Raw genomic sequence first — 25,032 nt, forward strand, 5'->3', positions numbered from 1 at the left:
CATGAGAGGCCTTACATGATATCACCATTTTACGAACACTTTTTCAATAGGCGGGGATGTCAATAAAACACCCTCCAAAAATGACCTTATATAAATGTGCCCAGACACAATCATATCACAAGCATAGGAATCAAATCCATTGGATTATTATGGGATTTTGTGATTTTGTTCACCACACAATGTTAGAAAGGCCACCCAAACGTCACGGTTTCCTGGAATTATTTTATCAGCATAAGCAGTTTCAAAACACATACATAATGCAAAATATTGAGTAGGAATATCAAAACTACACCATGAAGTAAAAAAAGAGAAAACAATACAAAACTGAGAATATACACAATCCGCAGTGTGTCAGAAATTTTGCAGATCTGCGGGATGCACAAGATTATTTCTGAAGAGCCGGTAAGCCAGAAGTTGCCCTCCAAAAATCATCATCAATAACCCAGAGCCTGAAGGAGAGAGGACAGACGGACAGTCGTGTGATTATGAGACACACCGATTTAACATCTCACACTACACTTTAAACAAGACAAGAACCAGCAATTCAACAACTGAGAATCATTAATATGTGTTGGCGTCCCCTTAAACACTTTAACCCTCAAAAATGACCAGAAGAAAACTTGGTGACTTTATTGGTACTTGGTATGAACACCCACAAAAATTGGGGACAGGATTTGAAAAGTCTAAGTGGTCGTACAAAAAATAGTCCCACTCAGGACCTTGGGGTCAAAAATGACCCCCATAGGAAATGAATTGGAAATTGGCAAAAATATGAAAATACAGAGGTTTTTTTGTGCATACAATCTACAAATCAGCCAGGATGCAGAAAAAAAGACTCAACAGTGAAGATCTCTAAAACATCAAGAGTGCAAAACACACAAAAACACAATTAGCTTTTGGAATGGAACGCTTTCATTTGTGTGTGTGTGTGTGTGTTTTTGTGTGTATAAGTGTGTGTGTGTGAGAGTTTTTTTGTCTGTTTTGCACTAGAGATTCACCCCTTCACTGTTGAGTCCTTTTTTTCTGCATTCTGGCTGATTTGTAGATTGTATGCACAAAAAAACTCTGTATTTTCATATTTTTGCCAATTTCCAATTCATTTCCTGTGGGGGTCATTTTTGACCCGAAGGTCCTGAGTGTGACCCATAAATGAAGTACCCCAGAGGGTTAAAGGGTTAGTTCACCCAAAAAGGAAAATTGTGTCATTAATGACTGACCCTCATGTGGTTGGACACCCGTCAGACCTCCGTTCATCTTCAGACACAAATGAAGATATTTTAGTGTAAATCTGATGCTCTGAAAGGCCTCCATTGGCTCAATGCACTTTACACTCTCAAGACCCTTAAAAGACACTAAAGCAGGGGCGTAGCGTCTTTTCAGAAGTGAGGGGGACAGAAATGTCAGGTATAATACCTGTTTTTTCTGACCTCTGTCTAATTGACAGATTTAATTGATCTCTTGCTTTTAATCCAGTAAGATATCAAATACACTGCTGAACAATAACCACTAATATGCATAATATTTTCCCTTATATTTTATGCCAATTTTATGATTGGTTTATGCACTACAAACACTTGTGCATTAAGTACCCATGGATTGTATGCAATGTTAAAAAAATATCACTGAACAAGACAGTTTAGAAAAGTTTAAAGACTTCTGCTCACCAAGGCTGCATTTATTTAATAAAAAATTCAGTAAAAAAGTAATACAGTGAAATATTATGCCAATGTAAAGCAGCTGTTATCTATGTGAATATATAGTAAAAAGAAATTAAGTAATTTATTCCTGTGATCAAAGCTGAATTTTCAGCATCATTACTCCAGTATTCAGTGCAACATGATCCTTCAGAAATCATTATAATATGCTGATTTGCTGCTCAAGAAACATTTATGATTATCAATGATGAAAACAGTTGTGCTGCTTCATTTTTGTGGAAACCATGATACTATTCAAACTTTTGTGGTAAGATTAAAAAAGAGAGAAATTAATACTTTTATTCATTAAACATGCATTAAATTGAGCCCAAGGGACATTTATAATATAAATAAAGATTTCTATTGAAGTGCTTTATTCAATGAAAATAAATGCTGTTCATTTAACTTTCTATTCATCAAAGAACCCTATACAATAAAATGCATCATGGTTTCCACAACATTTATAAGCAGCACAACTGTTTGCAACATTGATAATAATCATAAATGTTTCTTGAGCAGAAAATCCTCATATTATAATGATTTCTGAAGGATCATGTGACACTGAAGACTGGTGTAATGATGCTAAAAATTCAGCTTTGATCACAGGAATAAATTACACGTTTACAATATATTCACATAGTAAACAGCTGTTTTATGTAATAAATGGAGCCTTGGTGAGCAGAAGATACTAAACATTAAAAAGGATGTCAATTAACACTGCATTATTCATATACTTTATTGTCAATAAATACCTTGAGATGGCTTGAAAAACACACAAACGAAATCATGTGTTTGTCGTCGCGTTTCATCAGTCAGTTATTTTTATTTAGCTGCTGGTTCAGTGCATAGACCGTAAAAAAAGTGCTGTGAATGCCCTTGGAACGTGATTACTTCTACGAATCCGTTTTGGACTTTCTTTGAGAGCGCGCCCTCTGGCGTCGAGTATGAATTAGAGTGTTGCACGAGAGAGTTAACACTCCATGGTGTTCGGAGCGCATTGTTTTTGGATACGAATAAAATGACAGGTCATGCATATTTTATTTTGTGTCTTTGAATTTAAATTTAGATTTATTCACATGGGCTTCTAAGTAAACAAACTTGCCCGTGTAACAGACGTAAGCCAGTATGAGGGGTGCGACTAGACGCCGGTTCGAATCCCCCACGGAGCGGGTCGACTTGGACCGGTGAGACTCGGTAAAGTGCGGGGGACGAATGTACGTTTTATTAAAAGTGCGGGGGACACGTCCCCCCGTCCCCCGCGTAATCTACGCCCATGCACTAAAGACTAAAGTTACAAAGTCCATCTCACTACAGTGGCTCTACAATAACTTTATGAATCGGCGAGAATAGTTTCTGTGCGCAAAAAAACCCTAAATAACGACTTCTATAGTGATGACGATTTCAAAACACGGCCTCATGAAGCTTCGAAGCGTTATGAATCAGTGAGTCGACTCAGCAGTTTGAATCGCCAAATTCCAGCAGTTTGGCGGTTTGACACGCGATCCGAATCATGAATCGACTCACTGATTCATAACGCTTCGAAGCTTCATGAGGCCGTGTTTTGAAATCGTCATCACTATATAAGTCGTTATTTAGGGTTTTTTGCGCACAAAAACTATTCTCGCCGATTCATAAAGTTATTGTAGAGCCGCTGTAGTGAGATGGACTTTGTAACTTTAGTCTTTAGTGTCTTTTAAGGGTCTTGAGAGTGTAAAGTTGAGCCAATGGAGGCCTTTCAGAGCATCAGATTTACACTAAAATATCTTCATTTGTGTCTGAAGATGAACGGAGGTCTGACGGGTGTCCAACCACATGAGGGTGAGGAATTAATGACAGAATTTACATTTTTGGGTGAACTAACCCTTTAATATGTGGAGAAGAGGACAGAACTGTACATTTCAAAGTCATTATTCATTTTCTTGCTTATTATATACATTCTCCCAGTCTGTCTAATTGATATTGTGTGATGTCAGAGGCTAAACTGACCTCTGTTTCTCTGCCAAAACTGAAAGATTATCCAAAAAAAAACCCAACAGAACTTACCGAGAGCAATCCACCAGTGCTCTGTCCAGGGGAAATCTGCCATAACTGAAACAAGATGACACGCAAAACAGTCGAAAAAGAGCCGTCATGTACTGTCAAATACAGAATAACAGTGGATATATAATAAGCCTGTGGTTTTATTATGACCAGTGTTTGGTGCAAACGAGTAAACGTGTTAAAGGGTTAGTTCACCCAAAAATGAAAATTCTGTCAGTAATTACTCACCCTCATGTTGTTCCAACCATGTAAGACCTTCGTTCATCTTCGGAACATAATTTAGTATATTTTTGATGAAATCTGAGAGCTGTCTCACTCCTCCATAGGCTTTCAGAGGGACTGAAACTTGATGGCCCAGAATAGTAAGTAAAAACGTCATTTAAGGAGTCCAAATGACTACAGTGGCTCTGTATTAAGTCTATCATGCGACGAAAATACTTTTTGAGCGGAAAAACAACAAAAATAACGACTTTATCACACTATTATTGTTGTTCAATTTGAGCCTCTGACGAGAGTTCGCGGGAGTGCCACGACGCATGCGCGAGAACTGAGATTACGGCGTTCTTCTTCTACTACTACTCCACTGGCTGCTCACTCTTTCAGAGTAGGGTTAATCTCAGTTCTCGCGCATGCGTCGTGGCACTCCCGCGAACTCTCGTCAGAGGCTCAAATTGAACAACAATAATAGTGTGATAAAGTCGTTATTTTTGTTGTTTTTCCGCTCAAAAAGTATTTTCGTCGCATGATAGACTTAATACAGAGCCACTGTAGTCATTTGGACTCCTTAAATGACGTTTTTACTTACTATTCTGGGCCATCAAGTTTCAGTCCCTCTGAAAGCCTATGGAGGAGTGAGACAGCTCTCAGATTTCATCAAAAATATACTAAATTATGTTCCGAAGATGAACGAAGGTCTTACATGGTTGGAACAACATGAGGGTGAGTAATTACTGACAGAATTTTCATTTTTGGGTGAACTAACCCTTGAACAGTCCAGAATGGCGCGCCCAGCTGAAAGGCTTTGGATCTGAGACATGGCTAGTCTGAAGTCTTGCCGGTGTTTTAGAGGTTCTCACCGGCTCCGGTCAGGCCGATGTGCAGCAGGGTGACAGTGATGGCGTAGTCCCACACCCATTCCTCCACGATCCAGGCGAACATCAGACCGCCCAGAGCAAACGTCACCTCTGTGGAGATCACACTCACTGCACAACACACACACACACACACACGTCTGAGAGACAACTGCCAACGCAAACACGTGCTTTATTATGCAAGTATCATCAAATCTTCATTAGTCAGTGCTGTGATAGATCCGTCCGCCATCTTCAGAATCAAAACTGACCAGGAGCCCGTTTCTGTGCACAGTAAGTGCTGTTTGTTAATTGTGTGTGAAGTGTGTGTGCTCCATCACTGAATTGTGTTGTGTCATGTATTGTAAATAATCATCAGATTTGTACCCTGTTGAAAAAAACAGCTGGTTCGGTATGTTTTGAAGCATGGCAGCTGGTTTGAGCTGGTCAATTGCTGGTTCTGAGCTAAAGCTAGTTTCTTAGGACCAGCTCTTGACCAGCTCAAACAAGCTCATGACCAGCATAAACCAGATCATGACCAGCATAAACCAGATCATGACCAGCTCAAACCAGCTCATGACCAGCTCAAACCAGCTCATGACCAGCTAAGGACCAGCATAAACCAGCTCATGACCAGCTAAGGACCAGCATAAACCAGCTCATGACCAGCATAAACCAGCTCATGACCAGCTAAGGACCAGCATAAACCAGCTCATGACCAGCTAAGGACCAGCATAAACCAGATCATGACCAGCATAAACTAGATCATGACCAGCTCAAACCAGCTCATGACCAGCTCAAACCAGCTCATGACCAGCTAAGGACCAGCATAAACCAGCTCATGACCAGCTAAGGACCAGCATAAACCAGATCATGACCAGCATAAACCAGATCATGACCAGCTCAAACCAGCTCATGACCAGCTCAAACCAGCTCATGACCAGCTAAGGACCAGCATAAACCAGCTCATGACCAGCTAAGGACCAGCATGAACCAGCTCATGACCAGCTAAGGACCAGCATAAACCAGCTCATGACCAACTAAGGACCAGCATAAACCAGCTCATGACCAGCTAAGGACCAGCATAAACCAGCTCATGACCAGCTAAGGACCAGCATAAACCAGCTCATGACCAGCTAAGGACCAGCATAAACCAGCTCATGACCAGCTAAGGACCAGCATAAACCAGCTCATGACCAGCTAAGGACCAGCATAAACCAGCTCATGACCAGCTAAGGACCAGCATGAACCAGCTCAAACCAGCTGTCATGCTTCAGAACATACCTAACCAGCATATTCTGTTTTTTTTTCAACAGGGTAAACTCTCAGAATCTGCCTTTAAATCATTAAGCAAAGTTAGTGTTGACCTTGATCCAGGATTCAGTCAGCCTCAGATTCACACACCACATCCACTGTGCATCTGAGCCAGCCTACCTAAGTATTTTGGGCTGTGCCATGATGGTGGAGTCGTGAAGTCAAAGGGCGCTAACAAGCTGTCAACCTCGTCCACCCTGAGAACAACACACACACACACACTGGATTCATTTCTGTCACACTTCAGGGCAAGAATGTGATGATGTTATAATAGTTCTCTTTCATCATCTCGTGTTCGAGATCCACCTATGGGAAGGGCATCCGTACCTGACCTCTGCAGAAGCATCCAATTGCACCTAGTCTGACAAGACAGGCAGGAGCGCGTAGCCAATGCCCGGCCCCGCCCCTTACCTGCGGGCATATATAGCCTGCACGCGCTACTGTACTCCAGTTGACATTCGCTTCTCGCGATCTCTTCACTGATACAGCTCGGTCGAATTTGCGCTGCTCACTTATTGTCTGCAGGAGGAAATATCTTCGGATCAGCCTCCGCCGGGCGTGACAGTTCCTATTCTGCCAGTTTCTCTGTGTCTGCTCTCGGAGCCGCCCACGCTCTTCCTCGTCATTCCTGTTCCACGGCTGCCACCACAGATTTGTTCTGAGTTCTTCGCCGGTATGTCGCCCTCTATTCCTGCTTCTTTCCGGCGCTAGTTTATCACGGGCCTGCCCGGCCGCGTGTGGTGCTCTTGCCGCTATGATATTCACCCTTTCTGCGCGGTCTGCTTGGGCCTCAAGCACGCGGAAGAGGCCATAGAGAATCCGGAGAACTGCAGTCACTGCCTGGTGCTGCCTAGTTACTCCTGCGACGCCACCATAAGGTGCTGCTACCCAGTGGGACATAGTGACGACAGCCCGCCACCGGAGACCTCCCGGGGCGTGACTGCTCTTGTCTGGGCTGACCAGCCCAATCCTGAGTTCCCCGAAGAGGACATCTTTGCGGGAAACCCCCCGCTCGCCGACGATCCGGCAGGGTCTGGTGATGACGACGTGCGGGACTTCTCATTCACGCGAATTGCGCTGTAGAATGCCTATTCGCGTCTTTGCATTGACTTAACATGAAATGTAACTTAACATGTAAATCACTCGCGCGAAACGTTTCATTTGCGTCCGGTGTGAACACACCATCAGAGGACGAGGAGGCCATCCCGCCCTCTGACATTCCCCAGGCTAGCGCCCCCGCAGCCTTGCCTCAACCCATCTTCCTGGATGTGTGAGCGAGCGGCCGCTTGTCTCAACATCGGCTCCACAGAGCGCCACCGACCAGGAGAGGGATATTTACGACGGTAAAATGCTGGGAGCTCCCCTCGGCCTGAGGTAACAGCTTTCACGTTCTCCTAGCGTGCGCTAAGCACACACAGCATTACTGGAGCGACCCTCTGGAGGTTAAAATATGGCGGCTCTCGGCATGGGTCATCCGCTATTGAGCGATCGCCAGGCACCTCAACCCAGTCCAGGGAGGGCTGCTCGCCCTGATGAACCGTTTTCTGCTTCGGTGCACCAGGCCAATTCTCGGCCTTGGCTGTTAGGGCCCTAAATGTCTCCTCCTCTCCGCTTACCAGGCGGAAATTTTGGACGACCTGGGCCAACAGCTAGGGATCTTCCTCTCCTGCATTATGGAAGGAGATCATCACGGTTTACAACCTTGTTTCTCCATAACGCTCGTCAGGCCTTTCAAACCTTTGGGCGCTCCATGGCGCTTTGCTTTGTAGGATGTGACCAGGAGGAGGAGGAGGACGAGGCCTTCAAGTTGTGCCTTCTTAGGAAGGCGGCCCCTAGCCAGGCGCATTTGCCTAATTCCCCGGCCCCGGGACGTAACTTTCATCAAAACCGTTCTCGAGCGACAAGCTCTTTGAACTCTCTTTCTGCAGTAACCCTGTCTAAAAGACGGAGGGTTTCTTCTGGAGGCTGCCCCCCTCCCGTGGCTGCCCAGCCTATGTGTTTAGTGGATGGGGTGTGTCTCCCCCCCCCCCCCCATTCAGGGGGTCTGTTGTGAGGGAAAGTGCAAAAGCAGTGTCACCACACCGCACATAGCCTACTGTGTCCCCTCACTCAGCTAATAAAGGCTTCGGCCCCAGTTTTCCCAAACCCCAGTGTTTTCCCTAAAACAAAACACACAAAACACGTTAAATCAGACGAATCATATTAATTTGTTGCAGAGAAAGCACTTTTCTCTGCAAAGAGTGGACAGCTCTCTGAACCCACGCATGCCGTCCCTAGTTTCTCCACTAGAGGGCGTCATTGCATCACAAATAAGCCAGCTGGGCAAACACGAAGCCAGCACGGCGCGAGTGGGCACGCTCGTGAGCCGTGTGTCTGCTTCGCGAGCTGTAGAACCACCCGTATGGGTATTGTGTACAATATCGCAGGGTTATCGTCTGCAGTTTGCAATGAAACCCCCACTTTTCAGCAGCGTTCGTTTTTCTCACACAGATGAAAACACGGCGCGCGTTCTGAAAGAGGAAATCTCCTCTCTGCTGAGCAAAGGTGCGATTCAGGTGGTACCCCCCAATCTGATAAACCAGGGTTTTCATTCTCGTTATTTCCTGGTTCCAAAGAAGGACGGTTCCCCCCGTCCTATTCTGAACATCAGGGTGTTGAACAAACATTTGAGGAAATACAAGATCAGAATGTTAACTCATGGTTCGCTCGCCCGCGCCATAAAACGGAACGACTGGTTCACATCGGTCGATCTGAAAGATGCTTTTTTCCACATAAGCATTTATCCACCTCACAGGAAGTGTCTTCGTTTCGCCTATCAAGGCATTTGTTACGAATTCACGATCCTGCCGTTTGATGAGTCTAAGCCCTCGCAGCTCCTGTCTGTGTGCGGAAGCGGGCTTGACTCCCCTGAGAATGTCTGGTCTACGGATCCTGACATACATAGACGATTGGCTCATCATAGCCGATTGGAGGGGAAAGGTGTTGCAGGACACCTGCCGCGTGCTCGCGCACATTACATCTCTGGGCTTCAGGGTGAATGTGAACAAAAGCAATTTTACACCCAGCCAGAATGTGATATTCCTGGGCATGGAGCTTAACTCAGTCTCCATGCGAGCGCGTCTCTCACAGGAGCGCGTTCTCTCTCTGATGAACTGTCTGTCGCAGTTCAGAGAAGGGGCGAGGGTGCAATATCGCACATGTCTCAGGCTACAGGGTCTTATGGCTTCATCTATCGAGGTTTTGCCACTAGGACTCCTGAGAATGAGGGCGTTCATGAAGTGGGTTTTGTCACTACATTTCTCTCGGTTCACCCCTCGGGCATTAAATTCTCTCTGGGCGGAAATAAGGTTTTCCTTAAGCCTAATCCAGCATTCATGCCGAAATGTTTTCCTGCGTTCACATCGGAGGTGTTGGAGCTTTCCGCTTTTCACCCTCCGCCCTTTTTCCTCCGCGGAGGATCAAAGGCTGAATGCCCTGTGTCCGGTCTGTGCGTTACAGACGTATTTGGCTAGGACCAGTGCTTTCCGGAAGAGTGACCAACTCTTTGTTTCATGGGCTCCTCCCCACAAAAGGGATCCCCTGTCTAAACAACTCCTTTCGCATTGGTTTGTGGACGCTATAGTTTTAGCTTACGAATTGAAGGGAGTGCAACCCCCCAGGGGGCATCAGAGCTCATTTCCACGAGGGGCTTAGCCGCTTCTTCGGCTCTGTTCAGGGGAGTACCACTGCAGGATATCTGCTCTGCTGCCAGTTGGGCTTCTCCCCATATGTTTGTGCGTTACTATAGGCTGGATGTCACCAGAACCTCTGTAGCACATTCGGTCTTGGGGGTGGGGTCTTCCTGACCCTGCCTTCTTTTGTGTGTGCCACACACGTTTCATGTCCTGCTTGCACACCGCAGTTACGTGTGTGCGTCCGTTTGGCGGGTTCATGATTATGAGACGTGTCAAGCACCGCCCCCTTGGGGGTGACCGTCTTTTTCTGGCTAACAGGACCTCACTGTGAGTATATTGGGCAATCGGGGAGCTGTCCATGTCTCTCCCATTGGTGGATCTCGAACACGAGATGATGAAAGAGAACAATAGGTTACTGTCGTAACCCCGGTTCTCTGAAACATCGAGTGGAGAGATCCACCAGCCTTTCCCCGCTTGCCGCACGAGAAGCGAATATTCTTACTGGAGTACAGTAGCGCGTGCAGGCTATATATGCCCGCAGGTAAGGGGCGGGGCCTTACCGGGCATTGGCTGCGCGCTCCTGCCTGTCTTGTCAGACTTGGTGCAATTGGATGCTTCTGCAGAGGTCAGGTACGGATGCCCTTCCCATAGGTGGATCTCTCCACTCGATGTTTCAGAGAACCGGGGTTACGACAGTAACCTATTGTTTTTACCATAGATATACGTAGATGCCCCATTAGCGATTGTTTCTATGGGCCACTATACTTTAGCCGTCCGCCATTTTCGAACAGTCAAAGCTGGTCGTGAACGCGCTTTGTGAATATTCAAATGTTGCCTGTGCGTCTGCAACCGTAGTTATACACATGCATGGATGAAATGAATATCTATACAGCAATAGACTGAAGCAGATGAGTTAGGATTTTGTTTACCATTAATGGTAGATAATTCTGCATATGCTAAATATATTGGTCAAAGATTTTTACATTTTCTTAATCTCATTAATATTGACCATCAGAGAACCCTACAGACACATTGCTCAGCTTTTAATGAACACAGTGAACTCATTATAAACAAGTTGATTGGAAAGAAATCATAAACCATCAACCAGTCAGACATCAAAGTAAATAAATTATAAAAATTGTAATAAATTAGCTAGTAATGTGTTTAATAAACATCAATATAGCCTATTTATTCAACCCATGTTTTCAGTAATCATCATAGGTATTATCTGAAAGTTTAAATTCTCAAAGATCATCCTAGAAAAACGTCATAAAATGATCAACATCACAAATTTAAATCATTTTTAAGAACAGGGAAAATTATAAATTATGAGTCAAAATGATAAATTATTATACATTTATTTAAAATATGAAAACACAAACCAACACATTGTCACCTGTGAAAGGTGATCCAATTTCTTCGGGAATTTAAATCGCGCCAGGCTTTACAGAGGCTGTTGTTTTTAATGCGAGTGATGATTGACAGCATCTGAAGTGTGGACGTGTGTTGACCGTTCTAAAATGGCGGCGCGACGACGTGCCTGGAGAGGTCGAATGGGGAATCTACGTATATATATCTATGGTTTTTACTACTGGAGAGTAGAATCAGATTTGCATCTAAACGGATCCTGCTCTGATCCTACAATCAATGTTTCCACATTTATCCACATCCCACTTTATACATCACAGAACGATGGTCCACAAATATCCCTTATGGTAGGCTACAAAGTGTTCTTATTATTAAGATCCGTCCAGAAATTGGCCACAGCAAATTTGGAGTCTCTAACTCAATCCCTCTAGCACCACCACCTGTCCAAAGATCCACTTACATTTCTGCTAATAACTTTTGAACCAGGACTAGAAACACATGTTTTCATTAGCTCAGATGGATCATACTCAAAAGGTTTCAGAACAGCGCCACCTTCTGGTCAAAATGTATAATGAGATTTAAAAAATGCTAATAGCTTTTGATTAGAATGAATCTGAATCCGGATTATTTAGCCTGTTCTTGCCTGAAGATGATCTGTGCCAATTTTGGTGAAAATTAGACCAATGGTCCAGGAGGAGTTTGATTTAGAAAAAAGTATGATTTAGAAAGAAATTCAAAATGGCGGATAGCAAGTTCAAGCAAATATGGCATAATTGGTATCACAGTTCTCAGCATGACCCAATCAATGATAAAGACCAGTTGCATTAAAATAGGCAAAATGAATAAAAAGTTATTAGCATTTTTGGACATTTCCTTATAACTTTTTACCACAAGGAGGCGCTGTCTCTAAACTTTTTTGAGTACATTCAGGACATGATCCCAATGACTCATAACGAGTTTCGTAATGATATGCTAATGCGTTCTAAAAATACAAAATGTTACGACAAAATTTTAAAGTATTTTTGAGCAAACCATTCAGAAGTTATAGGCAAAAAATGCAATTTTTCATATCTTCGGACCAGTAGGTGGCACTGTTCCGAAACTCTGCATGTAGCCTCAAGTAATGGTTTATCAAAAAGCTTTTGATGCATTTTTGCCAGCATGATTTGAAGATAATCTGATTCGATTTTCATGAAAATTGGACAAATCGCTTTTTTGGCGGGAAAATTTGGCGGGAAAACTGTCATAATGGAAAATGGTGTGATAGTGCAATCGAATCGCCTTGAGCCAAGGAATAAGAGGAAAAAATTGAGTTTCTAGCCCTTATGCTTCAGAAGCACGCCCTTCAGTTGTCGGACGCATAGGAACATTTCCACATCAGTTTCATGATGCCTCACTTCTGATGTTAGAGGAAATCCATGAAATGTATGATCAAATCTGATCGTATATGCGTTTTATAAATGAGGAAAATATTCTATATGGAAGCATAAAGGGTTCCGTCAGGCACTTCATAGAACCTTCATGATCATGTGGTCATTTAGTTTGAATTCAAATATTAAACAGCTATAAAAAAAAATTAAACAGCTCGTACACAAACTTCATCACTAGAAAAAACATTGAAATAGCACATTAAACATGAAAGTATTGTGCAATCATAGACATTTCTATAATCTGTGGGACAAATATTACAAAATGCTGAGATCCACTCACTATTTTCTCAGTATACAGGAAGTCAGACACGTCACCACATAAGAGCCAGACACACACACACACACACAGAGAGAGAGAGAGAGAGAGAGAGAGAGAGAGAGAGAGAGAGAGAGAGAGAGAGAGAGAGAGAGAGAGAGAGAGAGAGAGAGAGAGAGAGTTGTGAGAATCTCACCTGAGAATGCCGATGCAGAGACTGACCACAATGTAGTACACCGAGTAGAAGCACACCATACACATCAACAGGTTTTGAAGAACAACCTGACAATAAACACACAACACAACTGGTTATGCAGTGTCCAATCAAACATGAGTTATTCCTCTAATGGTGTCAGTCACTCTTCAGTTTTGCATTACAGGCGGTCTGGAACTAATGCGTATAGCCATGCTAAGCTACAGTGGCTCAGACGCGGACAGAGCTTTACCCAGGTGTCGTGGATCCTGCTGTTGATGGGCAGCTGGCCATGGCGTTTGATCAGAGCGCTCCCACAGCACCGGCAACAGAAGTCCAACAACATGAATGGCCGGCGATTCTTTGATCGACGCTAGCAGGTAGCATAACACTGAATCTGCGCATCTGTCATGGCTGCTCTTAATAAGATTAGCAACACTAAAACGCTTCCGTAAATCTGTTGAGGATAAAGCCCACCAGCAGGCCTGGACTACGCTGGCTAATTACCCACACACACTCAAACACTCCTGGTTCAGCAAGGCCCTCACAGTAGCACCTGCTAGCACGGGACACGCTTTGCTTCTGCTTTTAGCATTGCAAACTTATGAACACATTTTAGAAAATGGTGCAGATTTCGGATAAACAATAATTCAGTGCTCTCCAAACAGGTTACTTCCTTTATTTACTTTACTTTTTTCATAAACCAGCTCATGGCCAGTATAAACCAGCTCATGACCAGCATAAACCAGCTAAGGACCAGCTCATGACCAGCATAAACCAGCTCATGACCATCATAAACCAGCTAGGACCAGCTAAGGACCAGCTCATGACCAGCATAAACCAGCTAAGGACCAGCTCATGACCATCATAAACCAGCTAAGGACCAGCTCATGACCAGCATAAACCAGCTCATGACCAGCATAAACCAGCTAAGGACCAGCTCATGACCAGCATAAACCAGCTAAGGACCAGCTCATGACCAGCATAAACCAGCTAAGGACCAGCTCATGACCAGCATCTAAGGACCAGCTCATGACCAGCATAAACCAGCTAAGGACCAGCTCATGACCAGCATAAGCCAGCTCATGACCATCATAAACCAGCTAGGACCAGCTAAGGACCAGCTCATGACCATCATAAACCAGCTAAGGACCAGCGCATGACCAGCATAAACCAGCTCATGACCATCATAAACCAGCTAGGACCAGCTCATGACCAACATAAACCAGCTCATGACCAGCATAAACCAGCTAAGGACCAGCTCATGACCAGCATAAACCAGCTCATGACCAGCATAAACCAGCTAAGGACCAGCTCATGACCAGCATAAACCAGCTAAGGACCAGCTCATGACCAGCATAAACCAGCTAAGGACCAGCTCATGACCAGCATAAACCAGCTCATGACCAGCTAAGGACCAGCATAAACCAGCTCAAACCAGCTCATGACCAGCATAAACCAGCTAAGGACCAGCTCATGACCAGCATAAACAAGCTCATGACCATAATAAACCAGCTAGGACCAGCTAAGGACCAGCTCATGACCAGCATAAACCAGCTAAGGACCAGCTCATGACCATCATAAACCAGCTAAGGACCAGCTCATGACCAGCATAAACCAGCTCATGACCATCATAAACCAGCTAGGACCAGCTCATGACCAGCATAAACCAGCTCATGACCAGCATAAACCAGCTAAGGACCAGCTCATGACCAGCATAAACCAGCTCATGACCAGCATAAACCAGCTAAGGACCAGCTCATGATCAGCATAAACCAGCTAAGGACCAGCTCATGACCAGCATAAACCAGCTAAGGACCAGCTCATGACCAGCATAAACCAGCTCAAACCAGCTCATGACCAGCTAAGGACCAGCATAAACCAGCTAAGGACCAGCTCATGACCAGCATAAACCAGCTCATGACCATCATAAACCAGCTAGGACCAGCTAAGGACCAGCTCATGACCAGCATAAACCAGCTAAGGACCAGCTCATGACCATCATAAACCAGCTAAGGACCAGCTCATGACCAGCATAAACCAGCTCATGACCAGCATAAACCAGCTAAGGACCAGCTCATGACCAGCATAAACCAGCTAAGGACCAGCTCATGACCAGCATCTAAGGACCAGCTCATGACCAGCATAAACCAGCTAAGGACCAGCTCATGACCAGCATAAACCAGCTCATGACCATCATAAACCAGCTAGGACCAGCTAAGGACCAGCTCATGACCAGCATAAACCAGCTAAGGACCAGCTCATGACCATCATAAACCAGCTAAGGACCAGCTCATGACCAGCATAAACCAGCTCATGACCAATCATAAACCAGCTAGGACCAGCTCATGACCAGCATAAACCAGCTCATGACCAGCATAAACCAGCTAAGGACCAGCTCATGACCAGCATAAACCAGCTCATGACCAGCATAAACCAGCTAAGGACCAGCTCATGACCAGCATAAACCAGCTAAGGACCAGCTCATGACCAGCATAAACCAGCTAAGGACCAGCTCATGACCAGCATAAACCAGCTCATGACCAGCTAAGGACCAGCATAAACCAGCTCAAACCAGCTCATGACCAGCATAAACCAGCTAAGGACCAGCTCATGACCAGCATAAACAAGCTCATGACCATAATAAACCAGCTAGGACCAGCTAAGGACCAGCTCATGACCAGCATAAACCAGCTAAGGACCAGCTCATGACCATCATAAACCAGCTAAGGACCAGCTCATGACCAGCATAAACCAGCTCATGACCATCATAAACCAGCTAGGACCAGCTCATGACCAGCATAAACCAGCTCATGACCAGCATAAACCAGCTAAGGACCAGCTCATGACCAGCATAAACCAGCTCATGACCAGCATAAACCAGCTAAGGACCAGCTCATGATCAGCATAAACCAGCTAAGGACCAGCTCATGACCAGCATAAACCAGCTAAGGACCAGCTCATGACCAGCATAAACCAGCTCAAACCAGCTCATGACCAGCTAAGGACCAGCATAAACCAGCTCAAACCAGCTCATGACCAGCATAAACCAGCTCATGACCAGCATAAACCAGCTCAAACCAGCATAAACCACCTCAAACCAGCATAAACCAGCAATCAGTCCCGTTCTCCTGGCAACTGCCAAACCCAGACTCGTCCATGGGATTGTCAGACAGAGAAGCGTGATTGGTCACTCAGAGAACACGTCTCCACTGCTCTAGAGTCCAGTGGTGGCGCACTTTACCCCACTGCATCCCACGCTTTGCATTGCACTTGGTGATGTAAGGCTTGGATGAGCGGCTCGGCCATAGAAACCCATTCCATGAAGCTCTACACACTGTTCTTGAGCTCATCTGAAGGCCACAGGAGTTTGGAGATCTGGAGCTCTTGACTCTGCAGAAAGTTGGCCACTTCTGTGACCTTCAGCATGTGCTGACCCCGCTCTGTGACCCTCAGCATGTGCTGACCCCGCTCTGTGACCCTCAGCATGCGCTGACCCCGCTCTGTGACCCTCAGCATGTGCTGACCCCGCTCTGTGACCCTCAGCATGCGCTGACCCCGCTCTGTGACCCTCAGCATGTGCTGACCCCGCTCTGTGACCCTCAGCATGCGCTGACCCCGCTCTGTGACCCTCAGCATGCGCTGACCCCGCTCTGTGACCCTCAGCATGTGCTGACCCCGCTCTGTGACCCTCAGCATGTGCTGACCCCGCTCTGTGACCCTCAGCATGCGCTGACCCCGCTTTGTGACCCTCAGCATGCGCTGACCCCGCTCTGTGACCCTCAGCATTTGCTGACCCCGCTTTGTGACCCTCAGCATGCGCTGACCCCGCTCTGTGACCCTCAGCATGTGCTGACCCCGCTCTGTGACCCTCAGCATGTGCTGACCCCGCTCTGTGACCCTCAGCATGTGCTGACCCCGCTCTGTGACCCTCAGCATGTGCTGACCCCGCTCTGTGACCCTCAGCATGTGCTGACCCCGCTCTGTGACCCTCAGCATGTGCTGACCCCGCTCTGTGACCCTCAGCATGTGCTGACCCCGCTCTGTGACCCTCAGCATGTGCTGACCCCGCTCTGTGACCCTCAGCATGTGCTGACCCCGCTCTGTGACCCTCAGCATGTGCTGACCCCGCTCTGTGACCCTCAGCATGCGCTGACCCCGCTCTGTGACCCTCAGCATGCGCTGACCCCGCTCTGTGACCCTCAGCATGCGCTGACCCCGCTCTGTGACCCTTAGCATGCGCTGACCCCGCTCTGTGACCCTCAGCATGTGCTGACCCCGCTCTGTGACCCTCAGCATGTGCTGACCCCGCTCTGTGACCCTCAGCATGTGCTGACCCCGCTCTGTGACCCTCAGCATGTGCTGACCCCGCTCTGTGACCCTCAGCATGTGCTGACCCCGCTCTGTGACCCTCAGCATGCGCTGACCCCGCTCTGTGACCCTCAGCATGCGCTGACCCCGCTCTGTGACCCTCAGCATGCGCTGACCCCGCTCTGTGACCCTTAGCATGCGCTGACCCCGCTCTGTGACCCTCAGCATGTGCTGACCCCGCTCTGTGACCCTCAGCATGTGCTGACCCCGCTCTGTGACCCTCAGCATGTGCTGACCCCGCTGAGCTGTGGCTGAGTTGCTGTTGTTCCCAATCGCTTCCACTTTGTTATAATCCCACTAACAGTTGAGCGTGGAATATTTAGTATTTTTTCTGAGCTCCTGAGAGCGGCCCATTCTCTCACTAATGTGTGTAGAAGCGAACACACACACACACACACACACACACACACTCCTGAGAGCGGCCCATTCTCTCACTAATGTGTGTAGAAGCGAACACACACACACACACACACACACACACACACACACACACACACACACTCCTGAGAGCGGCCCATTCTCTCACTAATGTGTGTAGAAGCAAACACACACACACACACACACACACACTCCTGAGAGCGGCCCATTCTCTCACTAATGTGTGTAGAAGCGAACACACACACACACACACACACACACTCCTGAGAGCGGCCCATTCTCTCACTAATGTGTGTAGAAGCGAACACACACTGACACACACACACACACACACACTCCTGAGAGCGGCCCATTCTCTCACTAATGTGTGTAGAAGCGAACATACACACACACACACACACACACACACTCCTGAGAGCGGCCCATTCTCTCACTAATGTGTGTAGAAGCGAACATACACACACACACACACACACACTCCTGAGAGCGGCCCATTCTCTCACTAATGTGTGTAGAAGCGAACATACACACACACACACACACACACACACTCCTGAGAGCGGCCCATTCTCTCTCTAATGTGTGTAGAAGCGAACACACACACACACACACACACACACACTCCTGAGAGCGGCCCATTCTCTCTCTAATGTGTGTAGAAGCGAACACACACACACACACACACACACACACACACTCCTGAGAGCGGCCCATTCTCTCTCTAATGTGTGTAGAAGCGAACACACACACACACACACACACACACACTCCTGAGAGCGGCCCATTCTCTCTCTAATGTGTGTAGAAGCGAACACACACACACACACACACACACACACACACTCCTGAGAGCGGCCCATTCTCTCTCTAATGTGTGTAGAAGCGAACACACACACACACACACACACACACACTCCTGAGAGCGGCCCATTCTCTCTCTAATGTGTGTAGAAGCGAACACACACACACACACACACACACACACACACTCCTGAGAGCGGCCCATTCTCTCTCTAATGTGTGTAGAAGCGAACACACACACACACACACACACACACACACACACTCCTGAGAGCGGCCCATTCTCTCTCTAATGTGTGTAGAAGCGTCTGCACTAGAGCTGGAGTTTCACACCTGTGGCCATGAAGGGGTTGAACACCTGAACTCAGTGATGGAGGAGCGGCTCAATACTTTAGTGTATATGCCAAACAGGAACAGGATGCTCTGATTACTAACACTGCTGAAGCCTGGAGCTTCTTCTCTTGAAGGCTCTAAAGCGAGCAGGGCTGTCCAAACCTGTCCTGCAGAGTTCAGCTCCAACTTGCCCCAACACACCAGCCTGGAGGATTAATAATAGCAATTCATAATGGAGCAGCAGTTTGGACAATGGATGGATGGAGGATTCAGCTGAGACGCCATCTTCTGGTCACACTTCATGTGGCACGACCCTCACAGTGCATTATGGGTATTCTCTGCAGGACAGTGGAATTTTAGGAACAGGATTGGACAGCCCTGCCATAGAAGAACCGTTTTTGGTTCCCCAAAGAACCAGTGTCGGCCCAGATCCGGCCCACATCTGATGCGTGTGGAATCCACATGTAATCCGGATCGGTCTACTGTCTGGACTTTCAATGGTCAGTTCTTAAAAGATGTGATTTTAAAAATCTACAAAGAACCTTTTGAGCAGTGGAGAGTTTCCAAGGATGGTAAAGGTTCTTCAAGGAGCCATCGATGACAATAAAGACCTTTATTTTTAAGAGTGAAGGGTATACACAAAGTTGCTTACAGGTGAAGAAATGTTTATATATGTATATAGTTTGACTGTAATTGACCGTTCGCAAAGACCCGCCCCCTTTAGTTACTGTTGCTATGTCCAACAAGCCGCTCTCTCACACCACACACACACACACACACACACACACACACACACACCAAAAACACACCAAAAACACTTCGCAGAGCAAAGAGGATGCTGACAACACACTGACAGTCAGGACAGAGCAGGTTACTTTTAATATGAAACAAAGACTCAACTCTAAAATATTGTCATTTTTAAATAAATGTAAACAAAAATACTGTTTTGTGGCTCTTTAATGTGTGGTGACAGGTCGCTGTAGCGCCTCAGTTAAAGCTGCTCGTGAATCATTCATCTTTTCACTCTAGTTCATTTATAGTATCAAATAAAACATGAATGAACTTCAGAAGGAATGTTGTTTCAACCGCGGAAAGACGTCAGCACACACCGTTTTACAAGTTCAAGTCCACAGACGTTAATCTACTAACTCTCTTGACTGCTCTGTCGGACAAAAATAGCGGATTCTGCGAATGGCGGATTATGATTGGTCAGATCGCCTGTCAATCAAACTCCTGGCGAAGGGTTAATTAAAGGGTTAGTTCACCCAGAAATGTAAATCGTTCATCAATGTAAATGTAAATCGTCCTTCGTTCATCTTCAGAACACAGGTGAAGATTTTTCTGATGAAATCCGAGAGGTTTCTGACCCTCCATAGTAGAGCTTAGATCGGGCCCAAAAAATCAGACGATGAATAAGGGTCTTATCTAGCCAAAAAAAAAAAAGGTTTAAGTTTTATAAGCACAAATGCTCGCCTTGCTCTGTTCTGTGATGCGCATTCGTGATGTCATCCAAGAGCAGCGCGAGCAACCACAGTTTCAGTCCCTCAGGATTGTGTTTAAGAAAATCTATGAAAAGTCACACATTTCTGTCCTGATGAAAATTTTCTTTTAGGCTTTCTAATATTAAAACACCCAGGATACGCACAAGAAATGGGCATTTTAAACGATAAACTGGCACAAAGACATTTGAATACTGTTGAATACTTGAATACTGAAACTGTCATTTGGACCTTGAACCGTTGGTTCCCATTGAAGTCCATTATATGGAGAACAATCCTGGAATGCTTTCAGAATTCTAGAATGAATATATATTATTTCTGATTATGGCATAGCTTTCTGCCCACCCAATTAGGCTAATAAAGTAATGATTAAAAAACACAAATGCTTGATCGGCTCGAGGATAGTGGCGGGAAATATCGGCCCGGCCCGCAGATAATCTAAACTCTACCCCATAGACAGCAACATCATTTCAAGGTCCAGAAAGGCAGTAAAGACATGGTTAAAATAGCCCATGTGACTCCAGTGGATCAGCCTTAATGTGATGAAGCCACGAGAATACTTTGTAGGAGCCATACATTGGGTTTGATTTGTCTATTTCCTCTTTTTCTGTGTATGTGCATGTGCTAAGTGGCATCATCGGTTACTGTGGGTGGCACTGGGGGCGTGGTGTGTGTATTAGTGTGTGTATTAGTGTGTGTGCTCACCTAAGGGTTTGGAATCATGGCGGCAGGGTGAGCATGGGGAGAAACTTTCTGTTGACGTCAACATCATCGTCACCTTCACAGTCACTGTTACCGTCACTGTCCTCATCAACATCTGTGAATGTACTGAGGTATTTTGTACGGTTTATGAAGAACATCTGTCAAAGGAAATTGCGGAATAAAGCAATAAATACTTTCCATCATGTGCAATGGTTCAGTGTGACGCGTCTTCAGTGTTAACCCACATGTCTTTGCCTGCCGCGGCGTTTGGATTGATTTTTGAGTTTATACGCCACAATAACTTTAGTGCACAAAAACAAAAATAACAGACCTATGCAGTTGATGTAGTGTAAACAGTGCAGCGCTTCCGTGTTCTGCGCCAGAACGCCGGCTCTTGTTTATACTCGACGCGTCCGCACGAGCGCAAGGGTGCGCGCGGCAAAAATGACGTCACCGCGGAGCGGGCGGTCGTGGGCTTTGAGTGCGCAAGACCACATTTCACCTGCCGGTGTGCAGCGCATTTTTTGTAACAGCGCATCCGAAGATGCACGAGTTCCAGGCGAATCTAGCCGAGCATGACGTCTCATCACCGGCACACAGTTTGCACTTACAAATGAGGTGCTTATATTTACGAAATGAGCCTACAAAAGCAGAAATAAGCCCTTTTAAGTAAAGATCCATGTTTAAAGTCATCATGAAATCAAAATCGATCTTATTTACTTTGTCAGCCCACATTACAGGTCTTAGGGTGAACAATTAATCCATGCAAGTTAATACACATAAAAAAATAGTTTGCCGTGGTAATCTTTAATCAAAATCTGAAAAGTAACTTCCGGTCTTGAATGGCGTACCCTTTCCGATGACGACTATGCGACGGCTTGGGTTTGAATATCCTTCACCCCTCCATCCGTTAGTCTGCTATGAGCGAGAGATGGAGAGGAGGAGCGCTGAAGTCAAACCCTGCCCTCTATTTAAAATACCGTTTCACTTGGAAATACGTCACAGCACTGAAATAAAATCAGTTGCAACTTCCGGCTCACTAGGACTTTAATAAAAAAAATCACTAAATGAAAATGTTTAGTGAAATTAGGAAATATTTAAGAGATCGTTAATTTAGTTGTTTACATGATTTGTTCTCATGTCACAAGTAATATCAAGGTTTACTGAGTTTTACACAATTCTAGTGTGGTTTTCGGTGAAGTGTACTAAAATAAATATCATCACCTGAGTACATTAGCCCACTTCTTCTCGCCACTTTTTCCTGATGGTTTATAGAACAATTACTCCGAGTCGCCCTCTGTCATTTCAAAGAATAGCACAATGGCGAGCGCGTCGAATGTAAACGCCTCGTCCGTTTGGGAAGGAGTGTGCTGCGGAGACAGACCAAAGTATAAACAAGGCTTCACTATTGGCCAGCTCCAATGCATGTGTTGTGGTGCTCACGTGAACAGCATCGGCCAATGGCGAGCCGGCGTTCTGACGTAGAACACGGAAGCTCTGCACTGTGTTTACTACATCAACTGTGTAAGAGCCTGACACAGACGAGAGGAGATTGTTGAATAAAGTCGTTATGTGTGTTTGTTTTTGCGCACTAAAGTATTCTCATCTCTTCATCACATTAAGGCTGATTCACTGGAGTCACATGACTATTTTAACCATGTCTTTACTGCCTTTCTGGACCTTGAAATGCAATGACGTTGCTGTCTATGGAAGGGTCAGAAACCTCTCGGATTTCATCAGAAATATCTTCATTTGTGTTCTGAAGAACGAAAGTCTGACGGGATTGGAACGACATGAGAGGAATTAATGACAGAAATTCAGCATAGCGTTAGTTCTGGCAGGGCACGTTAGTCAAGCTCGCATCAGCTGATCACGTCTACCTATAGGAATACGATGGCCATCACAGAGTGCTTATAAACTCACCTAAAGGATTATTAGGAACACATACTAATACTGTGTTTGACCCCCTTTCGCCTTCAGAACTGCTTTAATTCTGCGTGGCATTGATTCAACAAGGTGCTGAAAGCATTCTTTAGAAATGTTGGCCATATTGATAGGAGAGCATCTGCAGTTGATGGAGATTTGTGGGATGCACATCCAGGGCACGAAGCTCCCGTTCCACCACATCCCAAAGATGCTCTATTGGGTTGAGATCTGGAGACTGTGGGGGCCATTTTAGTTCAGTGAACTCATTGTCATGTTCAAGAAACCAGTTTGAAATGATTGGAGCTTTGTGACGGAGCATTATCCTGCTGGAAGTAGCCATCAGAGGATGGGGACATGGTGCTCATAAAGGGATGGACATGGTCAGAAACAATGCTCAGGTAGGCCGTGGCATTTAAATCATGCCCAATTGGCACTAAGGGGCCTAAAGTGTGCCAAGAAAACATCCCCCACACCATTACACCACCACCACCAGCCTGCACAGTGGTAACAAGGCATGATGGATCCATGTTCTCATTCGGTTTACGCCAAATTCTGACTCTACCATCTGAATGTCTCAACAGAAATCGAGACTCATCAGACCAGGCAACATTTTTCCAGTCGTCAACTGTCCAATTTTGGTGAGCTTGTGCAAATTGTCGCCTCTTTTTCCTATTAGTAGTGGAGATGAGTGGTACCCGGTGGGGTCTTCTGCTGTTGTAGCCCATCCGCCTCAAGGTTGTGTGTGTTGTGGCTTCACAAATGCTTTGCTGCAGACCTCGGTTGTAACGAGTGGTTATTTCAGTCAAAGTTGCTCTTCTATCAGCTTGAATCAGTCGGCCCATGACCTCTGACCTCTAGCATCAACAAGGCATTTTCTCCACAGGACTGCCGCATACTGGATGTGTTTCCCTTTTCACACCATTCTTTGTAAACCCTAGAAATGGTTGTGCGTGAAAATCCCAGTAACTGAGCAGATTGTGAAATACTCCGAATTGCTCAAAATAGCTTAAATCTCCTTTCTTTCCCATTCCGACATTCAGTGTGGAGTTCAGGAGATTGTCTTGACCAGGACCACAACCCTAAATGCATTGAAGCAACTGCCATGCGATTGGTTGATTAGATAATTGCATTAATGAGAAATTGAACAGGTGTTCCTAATAATCCTTTAGGTGAGTGTATAAGCTCCTTCAGTATTATCAGCTGCTATCGTGTTTCTCCGGAGCTAATTACCCTCCTCCATCCCCAGCTCCTCCTGTCGTCCGTCAGGATTTGGCATCTGATGACATCTGAATCTAAATTTCTGAATTAGGTTATACATATTAATATTGACATTAATGCTTTCTGCAATACATCGTGCTTCTGTTTTCCCTCACGGGGTTTATCCCTGCTCTCCCTGCTCTTATCCATGCTTAGTTCTTGCCCAGAACAGAACCATACCGCCAATCTAAACTATATACTAATTGTCTATCACTTTGACGATAGTGATCCTGACAGAATTTACATTTTTGGGTGAACTATCCCTTCAACCCACATCTCTACCTTGAAAATCTGTCTCTTTGACCTTTGAACTCAGTTTGCCACATGCCTTATGTATGTTAGCATTTGTTGCGCACTGAGCTTCTGTAAGTGGCACAATTAAAACCAAAACCAAAACCGCCTTCTACATCCAACTACATAAAACAAGTTGTTTTAATGAATTAGCAAACAAAATATTGGCATCTCTAGTCACATCACATGAGGTCTAAACTAGAGTTTGATAACTGTGTAGCTTTTATTGTGCAGACCAGCACTTTGGATGAATCTATAATGTGTGTAAATGTGCTTTATAAATAAATGTTGTGGTTATTTGATTAGCTAAAGTGTGGATGACAACAGTTAAAGCCTGACTTACAATTATAGTTGGATTGCACTAATAAATCGCAACAAATTGCTTAATACAATGAATAAATCCGGCTCTGGATTGCTCAGTAGGCTCATCTAATA

At 45.5% G+C, this 25,032-nt stretch overlaps 1 protein-coding gene across 1 annotated transcript; it reads right to left on the reverse strand.

Moving 5' to 3' along the window:
- Positions 1–210: 210 nt before the first annotated feature.
- On the reverse strand, positions 211–13,451 carry tmem244 (transmembrane protein 244). The gene is made up of 6 exons (XM_079831084.1): positions 13,293–13,451; positions 13,043–13,128; positions 6,239–6,315; positions 4,811–4,936; positions 3,738–3,782; positions 211–449 (listed from the first exon to the last, which is right to left on the reverse strand). Exons 1-6 carry the CDS (start codon positions 13,383–13,385, stop codon positions 352–354), a joined length of 525 nt encoding a protein of 174 aa, XP_079687210.1. The 5' UTR covers positions 13,386–13,451; the 3' UTR covers positions 211–351.
- Between the last annotated feature and the right edge of the window lie 11,581 nt (positions 13,452–25,032).

The sequence above is a fragment of the Gobio gobio genome, assembly GCF_949357685.1.
Source record: "Gobio gobio genome assembly, chromosome: 12".
NCBI lineage: Eukaryota > Metazoa > Chordata > Actinopteri > Cypriniformes > Gobionidae > Gobio > Gobio gobio.

Excerpts from the sequence above, each read along its gene's own strand:
- tmem244 (XM_079831084.1), bottom strand. The coding sequence starts at position 13,385 with ATGTTGTTGGACTTCTGTTGCCGGTGCTGTGGGAGCGCTCTGATCAAA. Across the intron at positions 6,316-13,042 it reads CTCTGCATCGGCATTCTCAG|GGTGGACGAGGTTGACAGCT; the intron begins GTGAGATTCTCA and ends TGTTGTTCTCAG. Across the intron at positions 3,783-4,810 it reads CATCGGCCTGACCGGAGCCG|TTATGGCAGATTTCCCCTGG; the intron begins GTGAGAACCTCT and ends ATCTTGTTTCAG.